Source organism: Trachemys scripta, chromosome 4 (genome assembly GCF_013100865.1).
Source record: "Trachemys scripta elegans isolate TJP31775 chromosome 4, CAS_Tse_1.0, whole genome shotgun sequence".
Lineage (NCBI taxonomy): Eukaryota > Metazoa > Chordata > Testudines > Emydidae > Trachemys > Trachemys scripta.
This window is the reverse complement of record NC_048301.1, coordinates 48,985,817-49,006,516: the sequence shown is the minus strand read 5'-3', so window position 1 is coordinate 49,006,516 and position 20,700 is coordinate 48,985,817. Positions and strand designations below refer to the sequence as shown.

Sequence of the window (20,700 nt, the reverse complement as noted above, 5' to 3'; positions counted from 1 at the left end):
AAGTTATCTTCTACATATTTGTTGTTTGAACAAATGGAAGAGACTTAATTTGTCATATTTTTCTTTATACATTAGATGGCACCTTCAACAGCCGGCTACCACATTCTGTGGTTTTCTTTTTGGACAAAGAACCAATGTGCCTTGTGTGGGCGCTTGAAGCTATTATCAAGTCATTTTTCATATATGACTGACAAACCTCTATTTTTATTTCTTCAAATGCAGTATCTAGCAGTGCATGCAGAAGTTCAAAATCTTTCAGGAAATTATATGCAGGGTGAAATGCTTCCATTGTTCCTTTAAATTCTCATTTTGCGCTACACTGTAAGTGATACCAGTAGCACAAAACAGTATTAAAACAAGTGCAATTTTTTGGCATGATCACACCTTGATTTTTGCCATTTTTAGATGTACACAGATTGCTCCTGAATTACACTGTTGAAGAGCTGCTGGAAGGCCTGGAATAGGGACTAAAATAGTCATCACTGCTGCATTTTAACAATAAAAGTCGCATAAAATTGTTTCACTTGCCAAACTCAACGTTTTGCTCTTATTACTCTAATAAAATTTAATTTGATGTCCAAATAAACACAGAAACCTGTTTTCAGCATTTTGAAATGAGAAAAAATTCTTTCCATCTTGCTCCTCAACAAATTGGTTTACATGTTAGCGTAGAAGAATTATCTGCTTTCATAACTTCACTCCTTTCAATTGTTGTTTCCTTCTATTTGAGGCATATTGTCTCCAATAAATTCACACATTATTGGTAACTACTGGCTGTGACAGAATATAGCCATGTTCACACCCTACACACTGTTGTAATAATTTTGTACAAGGCATGTCTTGTGAGGTATCATTTAAAAACTCGTTATTTGCTCATCTATAATAGCATGGCAAAATGCAAGTAGCAGGATTATATGTGAAGTTATAAACATAAGCGGAAATCATGACTAAAAGTAGGTTTTCCAGATAAGACTAGGGAGAGGCTAAACCAGTTCCTCAGAAACAATGGTCAAATGGACTCCTCAGCCAGCTGTAAACAAGGCTGATGGACCATTGCCTGTAAGCGGCCATTCTTTGGCAGGAAAGGGGACAAGAGTATCTTAACAAAGAAACAGCATGGAGTTTCCTTCCCCCACATGCTACTACTTGTCGCCTTGCTCCAAGCTGGAAATGCTTCTCAAAGGGGGGACAGAATTATAAAAAGAAGAGGCAGACACCCCAAGAGACCCCTCTTTTTCTCCCTGCCCATCACATTCACATTCACTGCACCAGAAGAAAGCAGATGTTGGACTCTGGGGGAGGGGTTGTGACCTGAGAGTTTGGTTGGTAATCTGCAGAAACATGTGGTGAGAAAACTTTGCTTTAAATCTAACATCGTTTGTTAAGTTACGCACCAATAAATGTTTTATCTTTATTTTTCTTGTAACCACTTTTGACTTGTATGCCTCCTTACTTGTACTCGCTTAAAAATCTCTCTTTGTAGTTCATAAATCTGTTTTATTGTTTTCTCAAATCTGTTGTGTTCTAGCTGAAGTGTCTGGGGAACACCATTTGGGGTACCAAGTTGTGCGTGTATTATTCCCTTAAATGAATAATGGACTCAATATAGTTGTATTGACCAGAAGAGGGCTGGGCAGTACAAGACATATGTTTCTGAGAGAAAGACTGGGAGAGTAGTGGGGTCACCCTGCGGTAATCTTTAAGGCTGGAGAGAGCCAAGGTGTGGCTGGCTGCCTGCAGCACACACAGACATAGCTGTGAGTGACTTACAAGCTGGAGGCTGTTTGTGAGCATTCCAAGTAGGAGGCTACAGCAGCAAGGGATTGTAAAGGGTACCCCAGGTTACAGGGCAGGGATGACACAGCTACTCATTGGTATGGATTGTACCCTGGTATGTCACACCAGTTTTAGATTAGCTACTGTTAAAATGGGATACAATCAATACTGTGAAATTGCAGGGAACCACATTAAATGCACCTTCTAGAAGTTTCCAGAGTTTAACAAACTAAGACTCTTAATCAGTTCCAACCCATGCCCATCTTCAGCATCAATGACAGTTTGTTCCACCCCATTAGCCACATCTTTCTCTCCAACCACCAATGATGTCATCTATTGCCCTGGCCTTCTAGGTTTCTAGTCAGTTTTGGAGCTCTCTTACTATTTCCTAATACAGTGGTCACCAACCTGTCGATCACGATCAACTTGTCGATTCTGGGGACTCTCCCAGTCGATCATGATCTCTGGCTGCGGGCGTGCAGTGGGGCTGCCCGCTGCTGCTAAAGCAGGCTCCCTGCCTGCCATGGCCCCACATTGTTCCCAGAAGCAGCCCTGTAGGCTGGGGGAAGAGAAATGGACCGGGCTCTCCGAACGCTGCTACTGCCTGCAAGCACTGCCCCCACAGCTCCCATTGGCCAGGAACCGGAAGCTGTGGCCAATGGGAGCTGCGGGGGTAGTGCCTGCAGAGAGGGGCAGCACGCGGTGCCACATGCCCCCCCCCAGGGGCCACAGGGATGTGTTGGCGCCTTCCAGGAGCGGCATGGCCACATGTGCACTACCGATTGGCAGGGTGGGGAGTGGCCCTGTTCAGGAAAATTTTGGCAAACCAGTAATGTGCCTAAACCACTATTGTGTATTGCTAACAGTAGTCAAGTTAACAGGCCATACTGAACCATTCTTGCTTATTGCTAACAAAAATAGCTAAGTCACCAGGTCATAAATTGGTCATGCAGCGGCCTCAGTGTAACCAGACAGAAGGGGCGGGGATTTCGGGTACCACAGACAGAACAGCTTGACCTGCATCCTTTCTGCTAAAAGTGCTAAAATTGCTAATGCACGTATTGTAAATATCTCTGGTTAATTGGCAATCATAAGATGTCTGACCTTTTAACGCTGCTTGCTTAGCAAGTTTTCTTTAAGAAATATGTCATTGTATTACTAATGTATAAATAAGGGGGAAAAGTTTGAGGTAATTGGACTTCTAAGGAGGGGCTCTTCAGGGATGCTCCCTCTGGACGCATCTTCGGGTCCCCACAGGCAGACGGAAGCCTGGCCAGCTGAAGCCTGTCACGGTGCCACTGAAAAGCCACGCTCAGCTTCGGTAATTATCGAGGGTTGGGGATGTTTCACTAACCTGCTGCGGATGTCTGTAAGTGCTCAAGACTAAGTAAAGTTTAGCTTTAAGTAAAAGCACTCTTGTGTTGTCCTGTTTGTGCCAGCCATCTATCGGTCGGACGGCCGTGTCTCCCTTGATTTATTTCCTAATACCATCTCGCACAGAGTAAAAGTTACCAAAAGCTTTGCGTTAAAACAACCCCAGGTAACAGCCCGGCTTGTGATGGGGAGGAGGTGGTGCCAATGTGCCTGAGTGGGGCCGGGGCAAGCAGTGGGTCTGCCTTAGTCCCGTTGCACTGCCAACTGGGAGCGCCCAAGGTAAGTGCCCCCCAGTGGGAGCCTGCACCCCAGCCCTGAGCCCCCTCCCGGAGCCAGCACCCCATGCCCCCTCCTGCACCCCAAATCTGCTCCTGCACCCCAAATCCCTGCCCCAGCCCTGAGCCCCCTCCCAGAGCCAGCACCCCATACCCCCCCTGCACTCCAAGCCCCTGCTCCAGCCTGGAGTCCCCTTCTGCACACATACTCCCTCCCAGAGCCCACACCCTACACCCCCTCCTGCACCACAACACTGCTCCAGCCCAGAGCCCTGCACCCAAATCCCCTCCCAGAGCTTGCACCCTTCACTCCCTCATGCACCCCAACCCCCTGCCCCAGGCTCAGCCTTGAGCCTCCTCCAACACTGCAAGGCCCCTCGGCCCCAGCCCAGAGTCCACACCTCTCCCAAACCCTAACCCCCTGCCCCAGCAATGAATATGAGTGAGGGTGGGGGAGAGTGAGCGATTGGGGAGGAGGGAGGAAATGGATGAGCGGGCAGGGTCTTGGGGAAGGGGCAGGGTAGCTCCTGGGTTGCCTTTAAATTCAAAACGTGATCTTGGGCGTAGAAAGGTTAGAGACCACTGTCCTAATAGGTATAACAAGAACCTAGATAGTCTCATAATCAGTATGGTCTTATTTATTTGTGGTAGCATTCGTTATGTGCTAGGCACTCTCTAGACACATTAGGACAGTCCCTACACTTAGAGGATTCAAAATCAAGCATTTCCTTTTAACTTTACAATACTTAAAATTTCCAATTACAGATTGAAATCAGAGCCTAAATGTTTCCATTATCATAGCAAAAAAAAAAAAAAAACCACCAACACTTAAAAATGTTGATATGTCCAAGTAAATACTTTCAAGTAACATAGAAATTTAAAATGAAAAAGTCCGAGAAAAAAAAACCCTGGGTTTTTAAAATTATATATTCTTCTCTGCTATACCCAACCATGCCATACAACAAAACACATTATATAAATGAAGTATTTCAAGCCTCGTTGAAGTGCAGCTATCATGAAACAAGTTAAAAACAATTTGCCAGAAAGTTTCAGCTTCAACCCTGAATTTCCTTATTTTTGTCAGAAATATCTCACAAATATTAAAACCATTTCTGTATATAAATTACCTTCAAATCAGGCTGACTTTTTGTATTTTTTTAAAGACTTGCTAAATCTAATTTATACCATTTAATAAAAATATAATGTTGACAGAAAATGGTGTGTCTATTTTGTCCTTACAAATTTAACTTTTTACAAGTTTACCCTAGCGCAGATAACCTGTATAAAGTCCTCTGCAGCACCTAAGTGGAGCTGGTGGAGCTGTTGATAGAATGAACACCCATGTAGGCCTCCACACATCTTCCATGTTGTTTCCTTGCCACTACTGCATAAGCCAACACAGAAAGCTTTTTCCTTCATAGATCAGAGTACCAGTATAGCAGAAGCTGCACTGAGCTGAATGCTGTGGCCCTGGGTTTAAGGATGGATTTCACCTATCTAGTCTCCCTCAAATCCCAGTACTTGACCTGCATAACAACCAAGTGCTCATGGTTTATGTGAGTGAAGTGATTTTTACCCATGTGAATGTGGCATACACACACACAGTTACCATGCTATTACAGTGATATGTTATAATGCTATACAGTAGAACCTCAGAGTTACAAAAACCAGAGTTACAAACTGACCAGTCAACCACACACCTCATTTGGAAGTGAAAATAGGCAAATAAGCAGCAGCAGAGACCAAAAAAAAAAAAAAAAAAAAAGAGGCAAATATACAGTATAATACTATATTAAACGCAAACTACTAAAAAAAAATTTAATGAAGTCAGGAAACTGTTTTTGTGCTTATTTCATTTAAATTAAGATGGTTAAAAGCTGCATTTTTCCTTTGCATAGTGAAGTTTAAAGCTGTATTAAGTCAATGTTCAGTTGTAAACTTTTGAAAGAACAACCATAATGTTTTGTTTAGAGTTACAAACTCTATTCCCAAAGTGTTCGTAACTCTTGAGGTTCTACTGTGTTAAAAATGGTGAGGCAGCCAATTTTCAAGTATTTAGATTTAGATTGAACGTACTCAACTTCCATGGATGCCTGCATAATTTCTTTCTTTAACAGGTCTTTTTATAGTAACAGAAGCACAAACTGTGTGCATAAATTTGGCCATACTTTTCCCATACATTTAAAGGTATCCAAGATTCAACCACAGATAAGTTATTTTATAGGAATTAATTTCCTTTAAAATATTACGAATATTGAAGCCATGTTGAGTTTGCAAGTATTTGTATAAACTTGAGTAAATGACAGCTTAATATGAACATTTTTTAAAATGACTTACTTGTCAAAACTAACTTGGGCCAATCCAGCAGTGAAGGCACTGTCAGCAACCACTTGTGCCAGTCTGGCCAAAGATTCTGCAGCAGCACATCTTAAAAGTGGGTTATTGCTTTCCAAGGCACCCATTACTAGAGTCAGTGCAGGTCTTCTAACTTCTTCTGGACCTAAATTTCCCTTGCAGCTAGCCAAGTGCTAAAAATAAATTATTTAATAATTGAATTGGTAAGACTGCATAATAAAGATAATTTCCCCTTTTAAATATTATGATTCAGCAATAAAAACAAACATACATAAATATTTAATTTGGTTTTCTCAGTGAGCACACTCTATTTAATATCAGGCAACTATATTTGTACCCCTTCTTCTTTGCGACTAACAGGTATGGCCTCCAGAGAAGTACAGTATACACTGATAAGCAACGTAATATACTCAAGGCATAACACTTCCACCATTTCAAAAATAATCCTGATAAAAGAATTAATGAATGGGCTTTTCTCCTGCAGTAGTCTACAATAAGTAAATGCTTGTAGCAGAAAACCTGGGAAAGAATATTAGGATGAAAAACACTTAAGGAAAATAAAATAATATAGATTTTAAAAGTTCTAATGAGAGCACATGCATGTGATTGAGACTGATGGAGAGCATCTAATAAAAACACTAGAATTTATTCAATCAGTGTTCAATTAAAATAGGAATTGTCAAACTTCTTGTGGTCTGGGACCTGGCTATTTTAGAAGCCAGCTAAGTCTCTGCAACTCTCCTAACAGATTTGTATTCCAGTGATAATGCAGACAGATAGATCCAGGCATAGATTACCTGCTACTCTATTTAAAGTGTTCCATGGAACTATGTAATGTCTTTGCCAGGAGATCATACTAAGCCCAAACCTGATAACATTCAGCTTGAAAACCACAACATACCTTTAAAATAAAGAAATGATGTTCATTAAAAAAAAAAATCAGGCCTAGTCTACACTAGGAAATTAAGTCGCATAACTACGTCAAAACTAGGGGTTTGAAAAATCCCATGAGCGACATAGTTAAACTGACCTAACTCCTGGTCTAGGCAGTGCCAGGTCAATGTCAAAATTCTTCTGTCGACCTAGCTACCGACTCTTTTGGAGGTAGATCAGCTAGGCTGATGGGAGATATCCTCCCATCAGCATAGGTAGCATCTTCACTGCACCACTGCAGTACTTTTAAGTGTAGACAAGCCCTCATTATGAACAGACAACCTCCTCTGAAATTTAGCAAAGCCAGAAAATCATGTCCACACAGAATTTTAAGGACATCTCCAACTATTGCTGTAGCATCTGAGTTTTACCATCACACTGTTCAAATGTGACTGTGCCGATTCTGGCAAATACCAGTGGAACTGCACAGGTGTGAGAGCAATGCTGGGAGATGTCCCTAAAACCCTCAAGGTAGATGCAGCCAGAGAGGAAAGCATAATTTTCACCTTCTATAATTTTCCATAATTCTGTTTGCCACTTAACATAGTTCAGGTGCTTATCATCACAGTATCCAAGGGCAGACTAGATAACACTAATGCAGAAAATATAACAGGTGCCTTTATGACGACAACTGCTGATCTTACCTAATATCAGCACATCTAGAGACAGAAAACATTCCACAATGTATTTACAGATAGAAGGAAACCGGAAAGTTACACAAGAGCTAGGCATAAAGCATCGAACAGCCAAAAGGTCTGTTAGAAAAGCAAAGTGGCAATCAACTCCAGAGAGTTCTATCTAAAGTATGACAATGTTACAAAGAATTATCGATTCACTATTTTGTATTTTTTTATTTTGTATTTGTAATGGATAAACTGTTAATCTTGGTAGACCTGGGGTAATAGCACTCTTGGTTCCTCCCTAAATCTGGAGGAACACCATTACAGAAATACAACATACCCTTAAGAAACATATCAATTATTTGGTTCTGCTTAATTGCTTTTAAGAGCTAAGTTTGCTCAACTCTAAACATCAAGAGGGAAAGAGAGAACAACCCTTCTTGAAGCTCAGACAATAACAAACAAAGCCATCAAACAATAAGACATTAAAATATAGAATTCCAGGAAACTGGGTGTTGTGAAACAAATATATATATATATATATATATATAATTTTATACCAAACATAAAAGGCAGGCAATGAACTCAGTCCATAATATTTTGTTAAACTACTCTGAAACATCAAACAGAGGAAGGAAAAAGAGAATGATGAATTGACCAAAGGGAAACATTTTTATCAAAATATAATGCACTTTCAGGAAACATCAGTGAGATTTTAATGGGAAAAAGTAAAAATGACCCTTTGTACGTCCACATATTTGGAAACGTGTTTTGACAAGCAGTCATTTCCAAATGAACAATATGCTATACAGCTACAATGACCACTACTCATGCTGCAAGAGGAGAGACAGGTTTCAGTTAGCCTCTGAAATGTACATAAAAGTATACTCGCCCTATTTTTCTTCTCACTTTCACCAGTATAACTCCACTGAAGTTACTCCACTTTTACACCAAAATCAGGTACTGCGTTTCTAGACTTTTTGTTTGTTTGTTTTTTTAAGAGAGAGTTTTACCAGATATTTTACCATACTGGTGGTTTTTCTCTGAATGAGACAACCACTTGCACTGGCAATATTAGTTGACCGGGGCCTCCGACTCCTCTGTTCTGTGCTGGCATACTGCCTCCTGCTCCACCATTTCCATCATCCTTCCTCATGGAGCACCTTCCTTCCTTAGTGCTGCTATCTTCACTTTCTGACATCCAAGATTACCATGCCTATTTCCATAGTTTCCAGCTGTGAACAGGGTGTTCCTAGAGCACTGCTACTGAAGAATCTGTTTTAATGGATAGGAGCACTACAAGACTGGTTTTCATCATCTCCATTCTTTTCTCCACAGGGCACTCCAGATAGGACAGTGAGTGGAAATCGTCCCCCACTGGCAGCATGCCTCAGAGTTGCTCCAGGTGCCAAAGAAAGAGAGCAAGATCCCTGCATTCATACCAATAGAGCCCAAACTAGCACTTCATGCAGTTTGGTGAGTGTAAGGAAAGCCTATGGCTGGAGATGGGACAGTAGATGGGGAGAGTTCCAAGTTACTACAGAATTTTTTTCCTCACGGTGTCTGGCTGGGATTTGCTCATGGTCTAATTGGTTGCCATATTAGGAGTTGATAAGGAATTATTCCCCAAGTCACAGTGGCAAAATCAAACTGGGGTTTGTTTGGTTGGGGTTTTTTTTGCCTCTCTGCACTTGCTGGTTTGACCTAGACTAAATGGTGGATTCTTTGTAACTTTAAAGTTACACTTTAAACTTTGAGTCCTTAAATCAAGATTTGATGACTTCAGTAACTCAGCCAGAGGTTATGAGCCTATTAAGGAGTGGGCAGGTAGGCCTGCAATGTGCAGAAGGTCAGACTAGATGATCATGATGGTCCCTTCTGGCCTTAAAGTTTATGGGATAAAGGGGTCCCCCCCTGCATCGATTTTCCCTCTGGCATAGTAGAGCCCTACTAACTCCTTTTCAAAGTGAAGTATAAACCCTGCCACGCCCTTACTAACTGGGCATTAGAAGAGTTTGCAAAGGATTCCTCCCTCTTTCATTGCAGGAGGAAAAAATGGTCACTGAGACCTCCCCTTCACTGGCGGGGAAAATGCCATACACATTTTCAGAGAGAAAGGAGTGGGAGGATCAATATGCAGAACCCCAGTTCCACAAAAAAGATAATCTTCTGATGGGAGAGACAGAAAAAGAATGCTACAGACTCAGTAGTAAGGACGTAGGAGATAGAAAATAATGAGAGGAAAAAAACAAAGACGGAGAGATCGATGGCAGGGATGAAAGCTACAAGGAAAACATGGGAAAAGAACAAGATGCTGAAAGGACAACCTTAATGAGAAAATTCAGTGGGGCAAAAAGGCGAGAGGATATTTCTCCCCAAAGATAAAATCAGAGTCGTAGTCAGAAGGGTCCAATATGATCGTCTAGTCTGACCTCCTGCACAATGCAGGCCACAGAATCTCACCCATCCACTCCCGCAACAAACCCCTAACCTATGTCTGAGCCACTGAAGTCCTCAAATCATGGTTTAAATCAAGGTGCAGAGAATCCTCCAGCAAGTGACCCGTGCCCCACGCTGCAGAGAAAGGCGAAAAACGTCTGCCAATCTGCCCTGGAGGAAAATTCCTTCCCGACCCCAAATATGGCGATCAGCTAAACCCTGAGCATGTGGGCAAGACTCACCAGCCAGACACCCAGGAAAGAATTCTCTGTAGTAACTCAGATCCCACCCCATCTAACATCCCATCACAGGCCATTGGGCATATTTACCGCTAATAGTCAAAGATCAATTAATTGCCAAAATTAGGCTATCCTATCATACCATCCCCTCCATAAACTTATCAAGCTTAGTCTTGAAGCCAGATATGTCTTTTGCCCCCACTGCTCCCCTTGGAACACTGTTCCAGAACTTCACTCCTCTGATGGTTAGAAACCTTCATCTAATTTCAAGTCTAAACTTCGTGATGGCCAGTTTATATCCAGTTGTTCTTGTGTCTACACTGGTTCGGAGTTTAAATAATTCCCCTCCCTCCCTGGTATTTATCCCACTGATATATTTATAGAAAGCAATTATATCTCCACTCAGCCTTCTTTTGGTTAGGTTAAACAAGCCGAGCTCTTTGAGTCTCCTTTCATAAGACAGGTTTTCCATTCTTCGGCTCATCCTCATAGCCCTTAACTGTACCTGTTCCAGTTTGAATTCATCCTTCTTAAACATGGGAGACTAGAACTGTACACAGTATTCCAGATGAGGTCTCACCAGTGCCTTGTATAACAGTACTAACACCTCCTTATCTCTATGGAAATACCTCGCCTAATGCATCCCAAGACCGCATTAGCTTTTTTCAAGGCCATATCATATTGGCGGCTCATAGTCATCCTGTGATCAACCAATACTCCGAGGTCCTTCTCCTCTTCTGTTACTTCTAACCGATGAGTCCCTAAACGTATGGCTTTGCACTTTTCACTATTAAATTTCATCCTATTACTATTACTCCAGTTTACAAGGTCATCCAGATCTTCAAGAAAATTCAGAGTCAAGAAAATTAAAGGAGAGAAATCTCTAGACAGCAAGGAGAAAATAAATACACCTGGTCTAGACTAAGATTTTAGACAAACATTTTCTATGCTACTTGAAAGAAAGCCAAAGAAGGGAAGAATGAAAGTGAGAGATGGACAGAGACAAGGACATGTGAATAAAAAATGAAGGAAGGCAGAATAAACAAAACAGTCATATAGCTACTAGGCTACTTTATTTTACTTCCAGTGTAGTATTTTATTTCTCTGCTAGAGGAGGGGAGATAAGAAATAAGGAAAGGTCCAACCTTGATCCCCAGGGGTTTAGGAAGGTGGGAATCTTCAAGCAGATATTCAGTCTGAGAGGCTGTTAGGGATGTGGACTCCACCAATACTTTATTTTTAATATTTGAAGGCTGATTCTCAGATTGGTTGATAAATTAAAGCTGGTTACTGGAAAGGATTACAGAAATGTTCCCATGGTAGGGCAAGATATGCACTTAAACTGAATGACATCAAGTTTTAGCATTAAAACGAGTATTTAGAAAAAGAGCAGATTTACCTTCAGAAAACTAGAAAATGCTGATACAATATTTGCTTGTACTGTCTGCTGTCGTGCTCCTTTTGTTTGTTTTATGGAAGCCAACAGTTTTTCTAACACTTGGAGCCTTAAACCAAAACAAGAAAAAAAACATTGGTCAAGCCTTTTTTAAAAAAAAACATCAAACAAAATCTTCAGATTATGGAAGCATTTGAGTAGCAAATGCAACGCTCTAAAGCCTCAAGTGACTTCTCATATCCTACCATCACCATACAGTGGTGGCTTCTCATCAACTAATTTACATGCCAATTGTTTGAGGTCAGCAGAGAAGCATTTTAATTCACATTCCTGACATTTGTTTTGTAGATAAAAAGAATATTATCCACTCTATAAACTCTGTCTGGTATTGTACATACTTCAGGGCAAAGACTGCTATATTTGGGCAACACATGTTTAGCTTTTTACATACATAAAACAACAAAATGCTGAAGATGGGTTCAAGGAAGTGACAAAGCTCTAGAAGGGAGCTTTAGAGAACTACATCACCACCAAAACAAGTTAAGATAGAACTGTCTTTCTAAGCTCCTTTTCTTAAGTAATATTCTCCAGATTTTCTCTTATTCCTTTCCCATCCTACTCTTTTTTCTTATCATTTACTTTGCTAATCCTCCTGCATGCACACACAGAGATCCCTTTCTTGCCTCTGCTTGATATCTCTGCCTACAACAAGATTTTTTGTAGTCCATATCGGCACATGTACTTCCACTATCCTTATGTACTTTTTTTGTCCTTGCTTCTATAACAGGATATTTATTTATAGATCATCTTTCATTATCTCATTACCAATGAGTGGTTCCTATTAAAGAGGACTGTGTGTCTGGGAATGGTATAGTTTGGGATGCCTTATGGGCACAAAATTATAAGCACCACCAATGAGAAACAGATAAAGGAAAAAACAAGACAAAAATAGCAAGGGCAGAGAGAGAGAGAAAAGAAAGACCAGAGACGCAGAAAAAAGCGAAATATAGAAGAATAAAGTTAGTGAAGTGAGAACAAGGAGAGAGATGGTGGTAACTGCACAGGAATGTATTTTGCAAAGTAATGGTGCGAGGAAAGATATGTGAATGTAAGTAATTGGGGATGGTGTCGGCAGGAAAGAATAATGAGATATCAGATGGGTCATTGGAATGGAGGGAGATCGAGTGGCACTTTCTTTCTTTTTCTTTCGTTCAACACAAAATACTGTGTTAACTGGATGATTCTTGCTGAAGCCCAGAGAATCAGCCAATTCCTATCTTATACCATCTCATTTGAAAGACCATATCACACATTACCATCTTTTTTCTGATTTAATAATCCTGGATAAGATTTCCTTCAGATCCTTCAATGCTTCCTGCAGCATTCCCAATTTATGCTGGCCAAGACAGTGAGATTCAGGACCCCTAAAATGAGCTCTCTCCCTTACATAGAATTACAGAACATAATCACTAGCAATCATGCTCATTTCAGGATTAATTGTACAGTACTTTGAAAATGCAAAACAACATAAGTGATACCATTTATCCTGAATCAAATCTTATATATTCTAAGTAAATATTTTATTGTTATATTTTTGTATTTAAAAAAATGGAGAATGACCAACAGCACAAAAAAGTGTTGATGTTTTTCATCATTCAACAATCAATACTATCATAAAGCTAAATCAAAACAACTTTTTAAAAAACAGAACAAAGCTTTGTTGCTTCCGTTATGTTCTCTTGTGGTTGCAAATTACAGTTTTAGGATATGTATTCTTGTTTCTTTTAAGACTTTTCAAATTACTTTGTTTTCCTTATTACTTTTCTAATTCCGGTCTTAAAAATATTTTTAGCCTGTCATTGTCAAGTATAGAGGATTATATTTTACTGTGATTTTCCCACCCTTTTCCCCCTGATGTTCAAGAGTCCTTATAACAATTAGTATGCAATAAAATCCTCTCAAGACAAATTTTATATTTATCTGGAAAAAGAACTGTTACTGTACAACGTTCAGTATTAACAGACTACAACACCGCTACCTCAATATAACGCGACCCGATATAACACGAATTCAGATATAACGCGGTAAAGCAGTGCTCCGGGGGGAGGGGGGGCTGCGCACTCCGGTGGATCAAAGCAAGTTCAATATAACGCGGTTTCACCTATAACGCGGTAAGGTTTTTTTGGCTCCTGAGGACAGCGTTATATCGAGGCAGAGGTGGAAAGAAAACAGGGATTAAGAATTGTCCTCTTAAGACATTTTATAATACTTTCTCCGTCAATTAAACATGGATGGAAAACTTATTAACATTATATCTCATTCACGTGCTATGTAACAGTGACATTGAGAACCTTTCCCAGACCCGAAGAACTTGAAAACTTGTCTCTTTCACCAACATAAGCTGGTCCAATAAAAGATATTACATTGCCCATCTTGTCTATGCAATATAATGGTCCATTTTACTGGTTCTTTCTTTTCATCAATATCAGTAACTGCAGACTGAGAGCTGACATTTTCAGACTATACATTAACTTCCAGCCATAAATCTATCTTTCTAGCTCATGAAAATTCCCTTCATAATTCATACCTTCTATATTCACATACCTTTAGTCTACATTGTAATAATATTTTAAACATAGGTTTCAGAGTAACAGCCGTGTTAGTCTGTATCCACAAAAAGAAGAACAGGAGTACTTGTGGCACCTTAGAGACTAACAAATTTATTAGAGCATAAGCTTTCGTGGACTACAGCCCACTTCTTCGGATGCATAACGATATGCATCCGAAGAAGTGGGCTGTAGTCCACGAAAGCTTATGCTCTAATAAATTTGTTAGTCTCTAAGGTGCCACAAGTACTCCTGTTCTTCATTTTAAACATACTAACTCTCTTTAGGCTCTGTTTAACTAATGGTGAATTTAAGTAAATACTTTACCTTTGAGATTCTGCTACATGGGAAAATATAACTCCAAAGAGACGGACTGCAGCACTGATAACAGATAGTGCGGGAGGTAGAGGTTTAGGCACTGAATCACCTTCTGCAGCTTTCTCATAAATTGAGTAAGGGTCATACTCCAGGCTTCCTCCAGCTATATTGCTACCTAAGAGGAGCTGCAAAGGCAAAAATATGACAGTAACATTTCCTGACTAAGTCACAAATCACTGCTAACCCTACTGTTAACTAATTGTCATACTAGTACTGCAAATACCTGCTCTTCAATAAATCTGTGGTCAGTCTCTTGCAAGAAAGGACCAAGTAAAAGAAGATCATCCTGGTGACAGAGAGGTGGAAGCAAGAACGTAGAGGCAGCCATTTGGTTATCAGTGGCAGTGAAGTCAGCCACTAGCTCCTTGAGAATAGCACAGAATTTTCCTGCAAATTATAGGGACAAAGAAAATAACTTTTATTCAAAATAGTGATTAATTACTTGACCACTTGCAGTTTTGTGAACAAGGCATTTATACAGAAAAGCTGATTTACAATCTAAAATATTTCCTAAGACCCCCAATGCTGCAACTTCTTGTGTGTGACAGACTACTGCATTCACATGGAGAACCACTGACTTCACTGGAGCTCGATGTGGGCAAACCAATCCATCCGCACACAAGAAGTTGTGAGATTGAGGGTCTTAGTTTTTATATAAGGCTAAATAGAATAAAATGCATCCTTTTCAAGTGACTCCAAACCATTATTCTTCAATACAAGTTACTTGGTGGGCAACAGAGCAGTGAGCCAGGCTTGTGTAGATAGACAAATGCAAGTCCATGAAGAGAGATCCATTTCTCCTATCAATTTTCTAGAAGTTAGTGCCAAGTTAGCGTGGGATACATTACATGTCCAAATATAAATTAAAATATCTGGGAATTAGATGTTACTTAAAATACTTACCCTGTATTGACTGGGAGAAGAAAATGAAGAGACACAATAGAAGCAATGGAGAAAGGAAGAGCAGTGAGGAGGAGAATGGACATTAAGAGGAAAAACAGTGCCAATACCAATGAAGCTAACAGTTAGGTAGGTGATACTGGCAGTAACACAGTAGTCCCCAAACTTTCTACCTCGCACTCACCCCTTATCCCTGTTCACCGCCCCCCCCACCCCCGGGCCAGGAGTGGGGCTCTGGGAGGGGGGGATGTGGATAGGGATAAAGGGGATGTGGATAGGGATAAGGGGGCTGAGGCTGGGGCCACAGCAGAGGGCAGGCATGGAGCCTCAGCCAGGGGCCAGGACCAATGGCTGGGGCCAGGACCCCAGGTGCGGGGCTGGCAGCTGGGGCCAGGGCCATGGCCATGAGCAGAGCTGGGTAGTGCCCCCTCCATGCCCCCGGTGGGAGCTGGCACAGGCCCCAGCCATGCCACCCTGAATGTTCCTCTGTGCCCACTTAGGGGACCTCTGCAGTAGAATGACTGTGTGTGACAGAGACAATGTGTGTGTTTGACACAGAGAGTGAGTGTGAGTGAGTGAGTGAGAGAGACAGACAGACACACATACACACAGTGAGTGTGCTGGCTGCTGGGAAAGTTTCTGAGAGACGCTCTGCACTGTCTCTTTAAGACACTCACTGAAAGCTCTCCTGGTCTGTCCTGAGCCCTGTTGTCTCCCCTCTCCCGCTCAGCGGAGATGGGGAACATGGGCAATGGGAGGGGGAGAGAGAAACAAACAGACAGAGACTGTGTGAGTTGGCTGATGGGGAAATCTCAGAAACACTGCACTGTCTCTCAGAAAGGCACTCAGCCACTCACCCTTCCCCGCAGCAGCTTGAGTCCTGAGTCAGGCTGTGTCCCCTCTGCCCTACTCTGCAGAGATGGGGTACATGGGGGGGGGAGGAAGACCCTAACATCAGATCCTCCTCCCCTCCGCGCCCCGCACAGCCAGCAGGATGGTCCCAGGAGCAGCTGCAGGATGGCGCAACGTGGGGGGAGGGGAACCTGAACACATGCTGCCGGCTGTGCACGCTCTCCTAATCAGCGGGGCAGCACTTAAATCTCTTCTGCGTGGCCGCTCAAGTGCACAGCTTACAGGGAACACAGATCATGACTGAAATACAGGTATTGAAGGATATGTGCTGTTCAGGAAAAACAGAAATAAAGGTAAAGGTGGTGGAGGAACATTGTATATTAATTATGAGGTAGATTGTAAAGATATCAGAAGGGATGGAATGGATAAAACAGAGTTTGTTTGGGTCAAAATCACTTTGGGGAAGAAAGCTACCAGTGGCTCTCCTCGGATAGTACTTGGGATATGCTACAGACCCCCAGGATCTGATTTGGATATCAATAGAGACCTCTTTAATGTTTTTAATGAAATAAATAGTACTGGGAATTGTGTGATTATGTGAGATTAACTTCCCAGATATAGATTGGAGGACAAGTGCTACCAAAAATAATAAGGCCTAGATTTTCCTGGATATGATAGCTAACAGATTTCTTCACCAAACTGTCACCAAACCTAAAAGAGGTGATGCCATTTTAGGTTTGGTATTGGTGAGTGGCGGAGTACTGCACTCTAGTATGGACTCGCTTGTCTCACACAAGGATTATCAATGTACAACTTAATTTCACCATGCGTATTATTTCAGACAAACTTAAATCTACTCCTCTACCATGCTTACCAGTTCTCTGCAATTTTGCTCCACCCAGTTCGGAGAGAGGAAAGCGTAGCAAAGATTGTGATGAAATTGCATGATATGTCACATCTACCACTAACTAAAGAGTTGTTTAATTCACCACATGGTCATCTGCTCTCATGATGCCCATTGTGGGTAAGTTTACTGGGTGAGGGATTTATGATAGAGCTTTACTAATCCACAGAGAAAGTGACAAATAATCATCTTATCTGGGCCCCTACTCCACATCAACCTGGGTTTTATTTACCAGGAAGGCAATGGAGCCTTCTCAATTGGTTTTGTATCGGAGATGGAATCTGTGCTGCAGCAGAATTTTGGCGGTGTTTTAGAGACAGTCCACTATGTCACTGTGTGCAGCCACAAACCATGACCCACACTGTTGAGGACTGCAAAATGACTCAATTTCCTGGAGATCGTCATGCCTAGAAAATTGTTAATAAGAATGCCGTGGCTTGTCTTGACCAGATTGAATACACCAAAAAAAACCCAAAAAAACAAAAAAACAAAAAACAAACAAAAAAACCATCCGTGAGTAGTGAGGACCTCATAGAAGAGCTGGTTGTAGGGGACTACCTTGGTTCAAGTGATCATGAGCTAATTCAGCTCAAGCTAACTGGAAGGATGAACAAAAATGTATCTGCAACTAGGGTCCTTGATTTCAAAAGAGTGTTGGGAGCGGTGCATTACGGACAGCTATCCCAGCCTGCAACTGACTGCAACATGCTTTTCAAATGGGGGTGGGGTGGAGTGTGACAGGGATTATGTTGTGTGTATGTGGGGGGAGAGAGAGTGGGTTTTTGGGGGGCTGAGAGTGTGTCAGCATGCGGTATTGTAAGTTCAGACCCCCCTCTCTCCCACCCCACCTCTCTCTCATTCACTCAAAGCAAACAGTAAATGTTTGCTTTTTCTCAGAGCTGATAAGCAGCCAGCTTCTCCCAAACGGAGCTTTGAAAGGGCATTTCCGCATTCCTGCAGCCGATTTCACAACAAAGACAAGAGTGGCCACTTCACTTAAGGGGATTATGGGACGTTTCCGGAGGCTGATCACAGCGCAGTAACGCAACACCTTGTTCACACTAGCGCTGCGGCGCTCCAGCAGGGGGGCAGCAAATGTGATTCTACTTGCCGAGGTGAAGTACCAGCAGCGGTGTAGCTGCAGAGTCAGAACGCTCTACGTGCCTTGCCAGTGTGGACAGGCAGTGAGCTAGGGCGCCCGGGGCTGCTTTATTGCGCTGTAACTCGCAAGTGTAGCCAAGGCCTAAGAGAAAGCAGAAAGCCTACAAGGAATGAAAGATGGGAAGAACTGGAAAGGAAAGCTACCTCTCAGAGGTCAGAAAATGTAGGGAAAAAGTGAGAACTGCCAAAACTCTGCAAAAGAAATTAAAATCAATAGTAAATGTTTCTATAGCGATATAAATACCAAAAAACAAAACAACAACAACAAAACCAAGGAAAGAAAAAGTGGGACTGCTAAGCAGTGAGGCTGGGGTGGACGTTAAAAATAATTTAGGTCAGTGATTCTCAAACTTCATTGCACTGCGATCCCCTTCTGACAACAAAAATTACTATACAACCCCAGGAAGGCGGACTGAAGCCTGAGCCCCATCGCCCCACGTGGGGGGGGGGTGTCAGGATTGGCCAAAAGTCCAAGCCCTACCATCCCAGGCGGGGGACAGGGGAGAGGAGGAGGCGCCCAAGCTCAAGGGCTTCAGCCCTGTACGGCAAGCCTGTAACCTGAGCTGTAATCCCCAGGGCTGAAGTCTTTGTGCTTCGGCCCCGGGGATGCAGCTTGGGCTTTGGCTTCGGCTCCACACCCCAGCAAGTCTAAACACCAGCCCGGGCGACCCCATTAAAACGGGGTTCGACCCACTTTGGGGTTCTGACCCACAGTTTGAGAACCGCTGATCTAGGTCTAACACCTAAATGAATACTTTGCCTCAGTTATTAATAAGGGTCATGAGCTTAGGGGTACTGTCACGGTGGCCAATGGAAATGAAGATATGGAAGTCGAAATTACCACATCTGATGTGAAAGTCAAACTCAAACAGCTTAATGGGACCAAATTGGAAGGCCAGATAATCTCCATCCAAGACTATTAAAGGAACTGGCACATGAAATTGAAAGCCCAGTATCACAGATTTTTAATGAATCCATAAACTTGGGGGTTATACCCTATGACAGGTATTAGCAATTCTCCAGTTTTTAAGAAAAGGGGGGAAAATGATCTGGGAAACTAAAAGCCTGTTAGTTTGACCTCAATTGCATGTAAGATCGTGAAACCAATTTTGAAAAAGAAAGTAGTTAAGGACACAGCGGTAAACAGTAATTGGGATAAAATACAACACGGTTTTACGAAAGATAGATCATGCCAGACCAACCTGATCTCTTTCTTTGAGAAGATAACTAACTTTTTAGACAAAAGAAACGCAATAGATCTAATCTACCTTGATTTCAGAAAAGCATTTGATACAATTCCACATGGGAAATTATTAGTAAATTGGAAAAGATGAGGGGTAATATGAGAATTGAAAGGTGAATAACGAACTAGTTAAAGGGGAGGCTACAATGGGTCATACTGAAAGGTGAACTATCAGGCTGGAAGGAGATTACTAGCACAGTTCCTCAGGGATAGGTCTTGGGACCAATTTTATTTAACATTTTCATGCATGCCTTTGGCACAAAAAGTGGGTGTGCTCTAATAAAATCTGTGAATAATACAAAGTTGGGAGGTTTTGCCCATACAAAGGAGGACTGGAATATCACACTAGAAGAACTGAAGAACCTTGAAAACTGAAGTAATGGAAATGGAACGAAATTTAATAGTGCAAAGCGCAAGGTCATGCACTTAGGGACTAACAACAAGAATTTTTGCTATAAATTAGTGATATATCAGCTGGAAGCGACCGAGGAGAAAAGCCTGGGTGTACTGGTTGATCCTATGAGCCGCCAATGTGACACTAATGAAATCCTAGGATCATCAGGTGAGGTATTTCCAGTAGAAATAGGGAAGTGTTAATACAATTATACAAGGCACTGGTGAGACCTCATCTGGAATACTGTGTGCAATTCTGGTGTCTCATATTTAAGAAAGATTAATTCAAACTGGAACAGGTGCAGAGAAGGGATATTAAGATGATCAGAAGAGTGGAAAACCTGCCTTATGAGAAGAGACTCAAAGAGCGTGGCTTGTTTAGCCTAACCCAGGGGTGGCCAACCTGTGGCTCCGGAGCCACATGCGGCTCTTCAGAAGTTTAATATGTGGCTCCTTGTATAGGCACTGACTCCGGGGTTGAAGCTACAGGCACCAACTTTCCAATGTACTGGGGGATGCTCACTGCTCAACCCCTGGCTCTGCCATAGGCCCTGCTCCACTCCACCCCTTCCTGCCCCCTCCCCTGAGCCTACTGTGCCCTTGCTCCTCCCCCTTCCCCCTCAGAGCCTCCTGCACGCCACAGAACAGCTGATCATGAGGAGCGAGCAGGGAGGAGGAGGCGCTGATTGGCGGGGCTGCCAGTGGGTGGGAGGCTCTGGGAGTGGGGTGTGTGTATACTGATGGGGGCTGCTGAAGTATTACTGTGGCTCTTTGGAAATGTACATTGGGAAATTCTGGCTCCTTCTCAGGCTCAGGTTGGCCACCCCTGGCCTAACCAAATGAAGGCTGAGGGGAG

General features: G+C 42.2%; 1 protein-coding gene across 9 annotated transcripts in view; it reads right to left on the bottom strand.

The window, feature by feature from the left end:
* HEATR5A (HEAT repeat containing 5A) overlaps positions 1–20,700 on the bottom strand; it is a 130,996-nt gene that overhangs the window by 54,645 nt on the left and 55,651 nt on the right. For all 9 annotated transcript variants that reach the window (XM_034768715.1, XM_034768712.1, XM_034768711.1 and 6 more), the window contains 4 exons: positions 14,615–14,778; positions 14,341–14,516; positions 11,411–11,516; positions 5,763–5,953 (listed from right to left, as the gene is read on the bottom strand). In XM_034768715.1, coding sequence (XP_034624606.1) covers positions 5,763–5,953; positions 11,411–11,516; positions 14,341–14,516; positions 14,615–14,778 — 637 coding nt within the window. The remainder of the gene's footprint in view (positions 1–5,762; positions 5,954–11,410; positions 11,517–14,340; positions 14,517–14,614; positions 14,779–20,700) is intronic.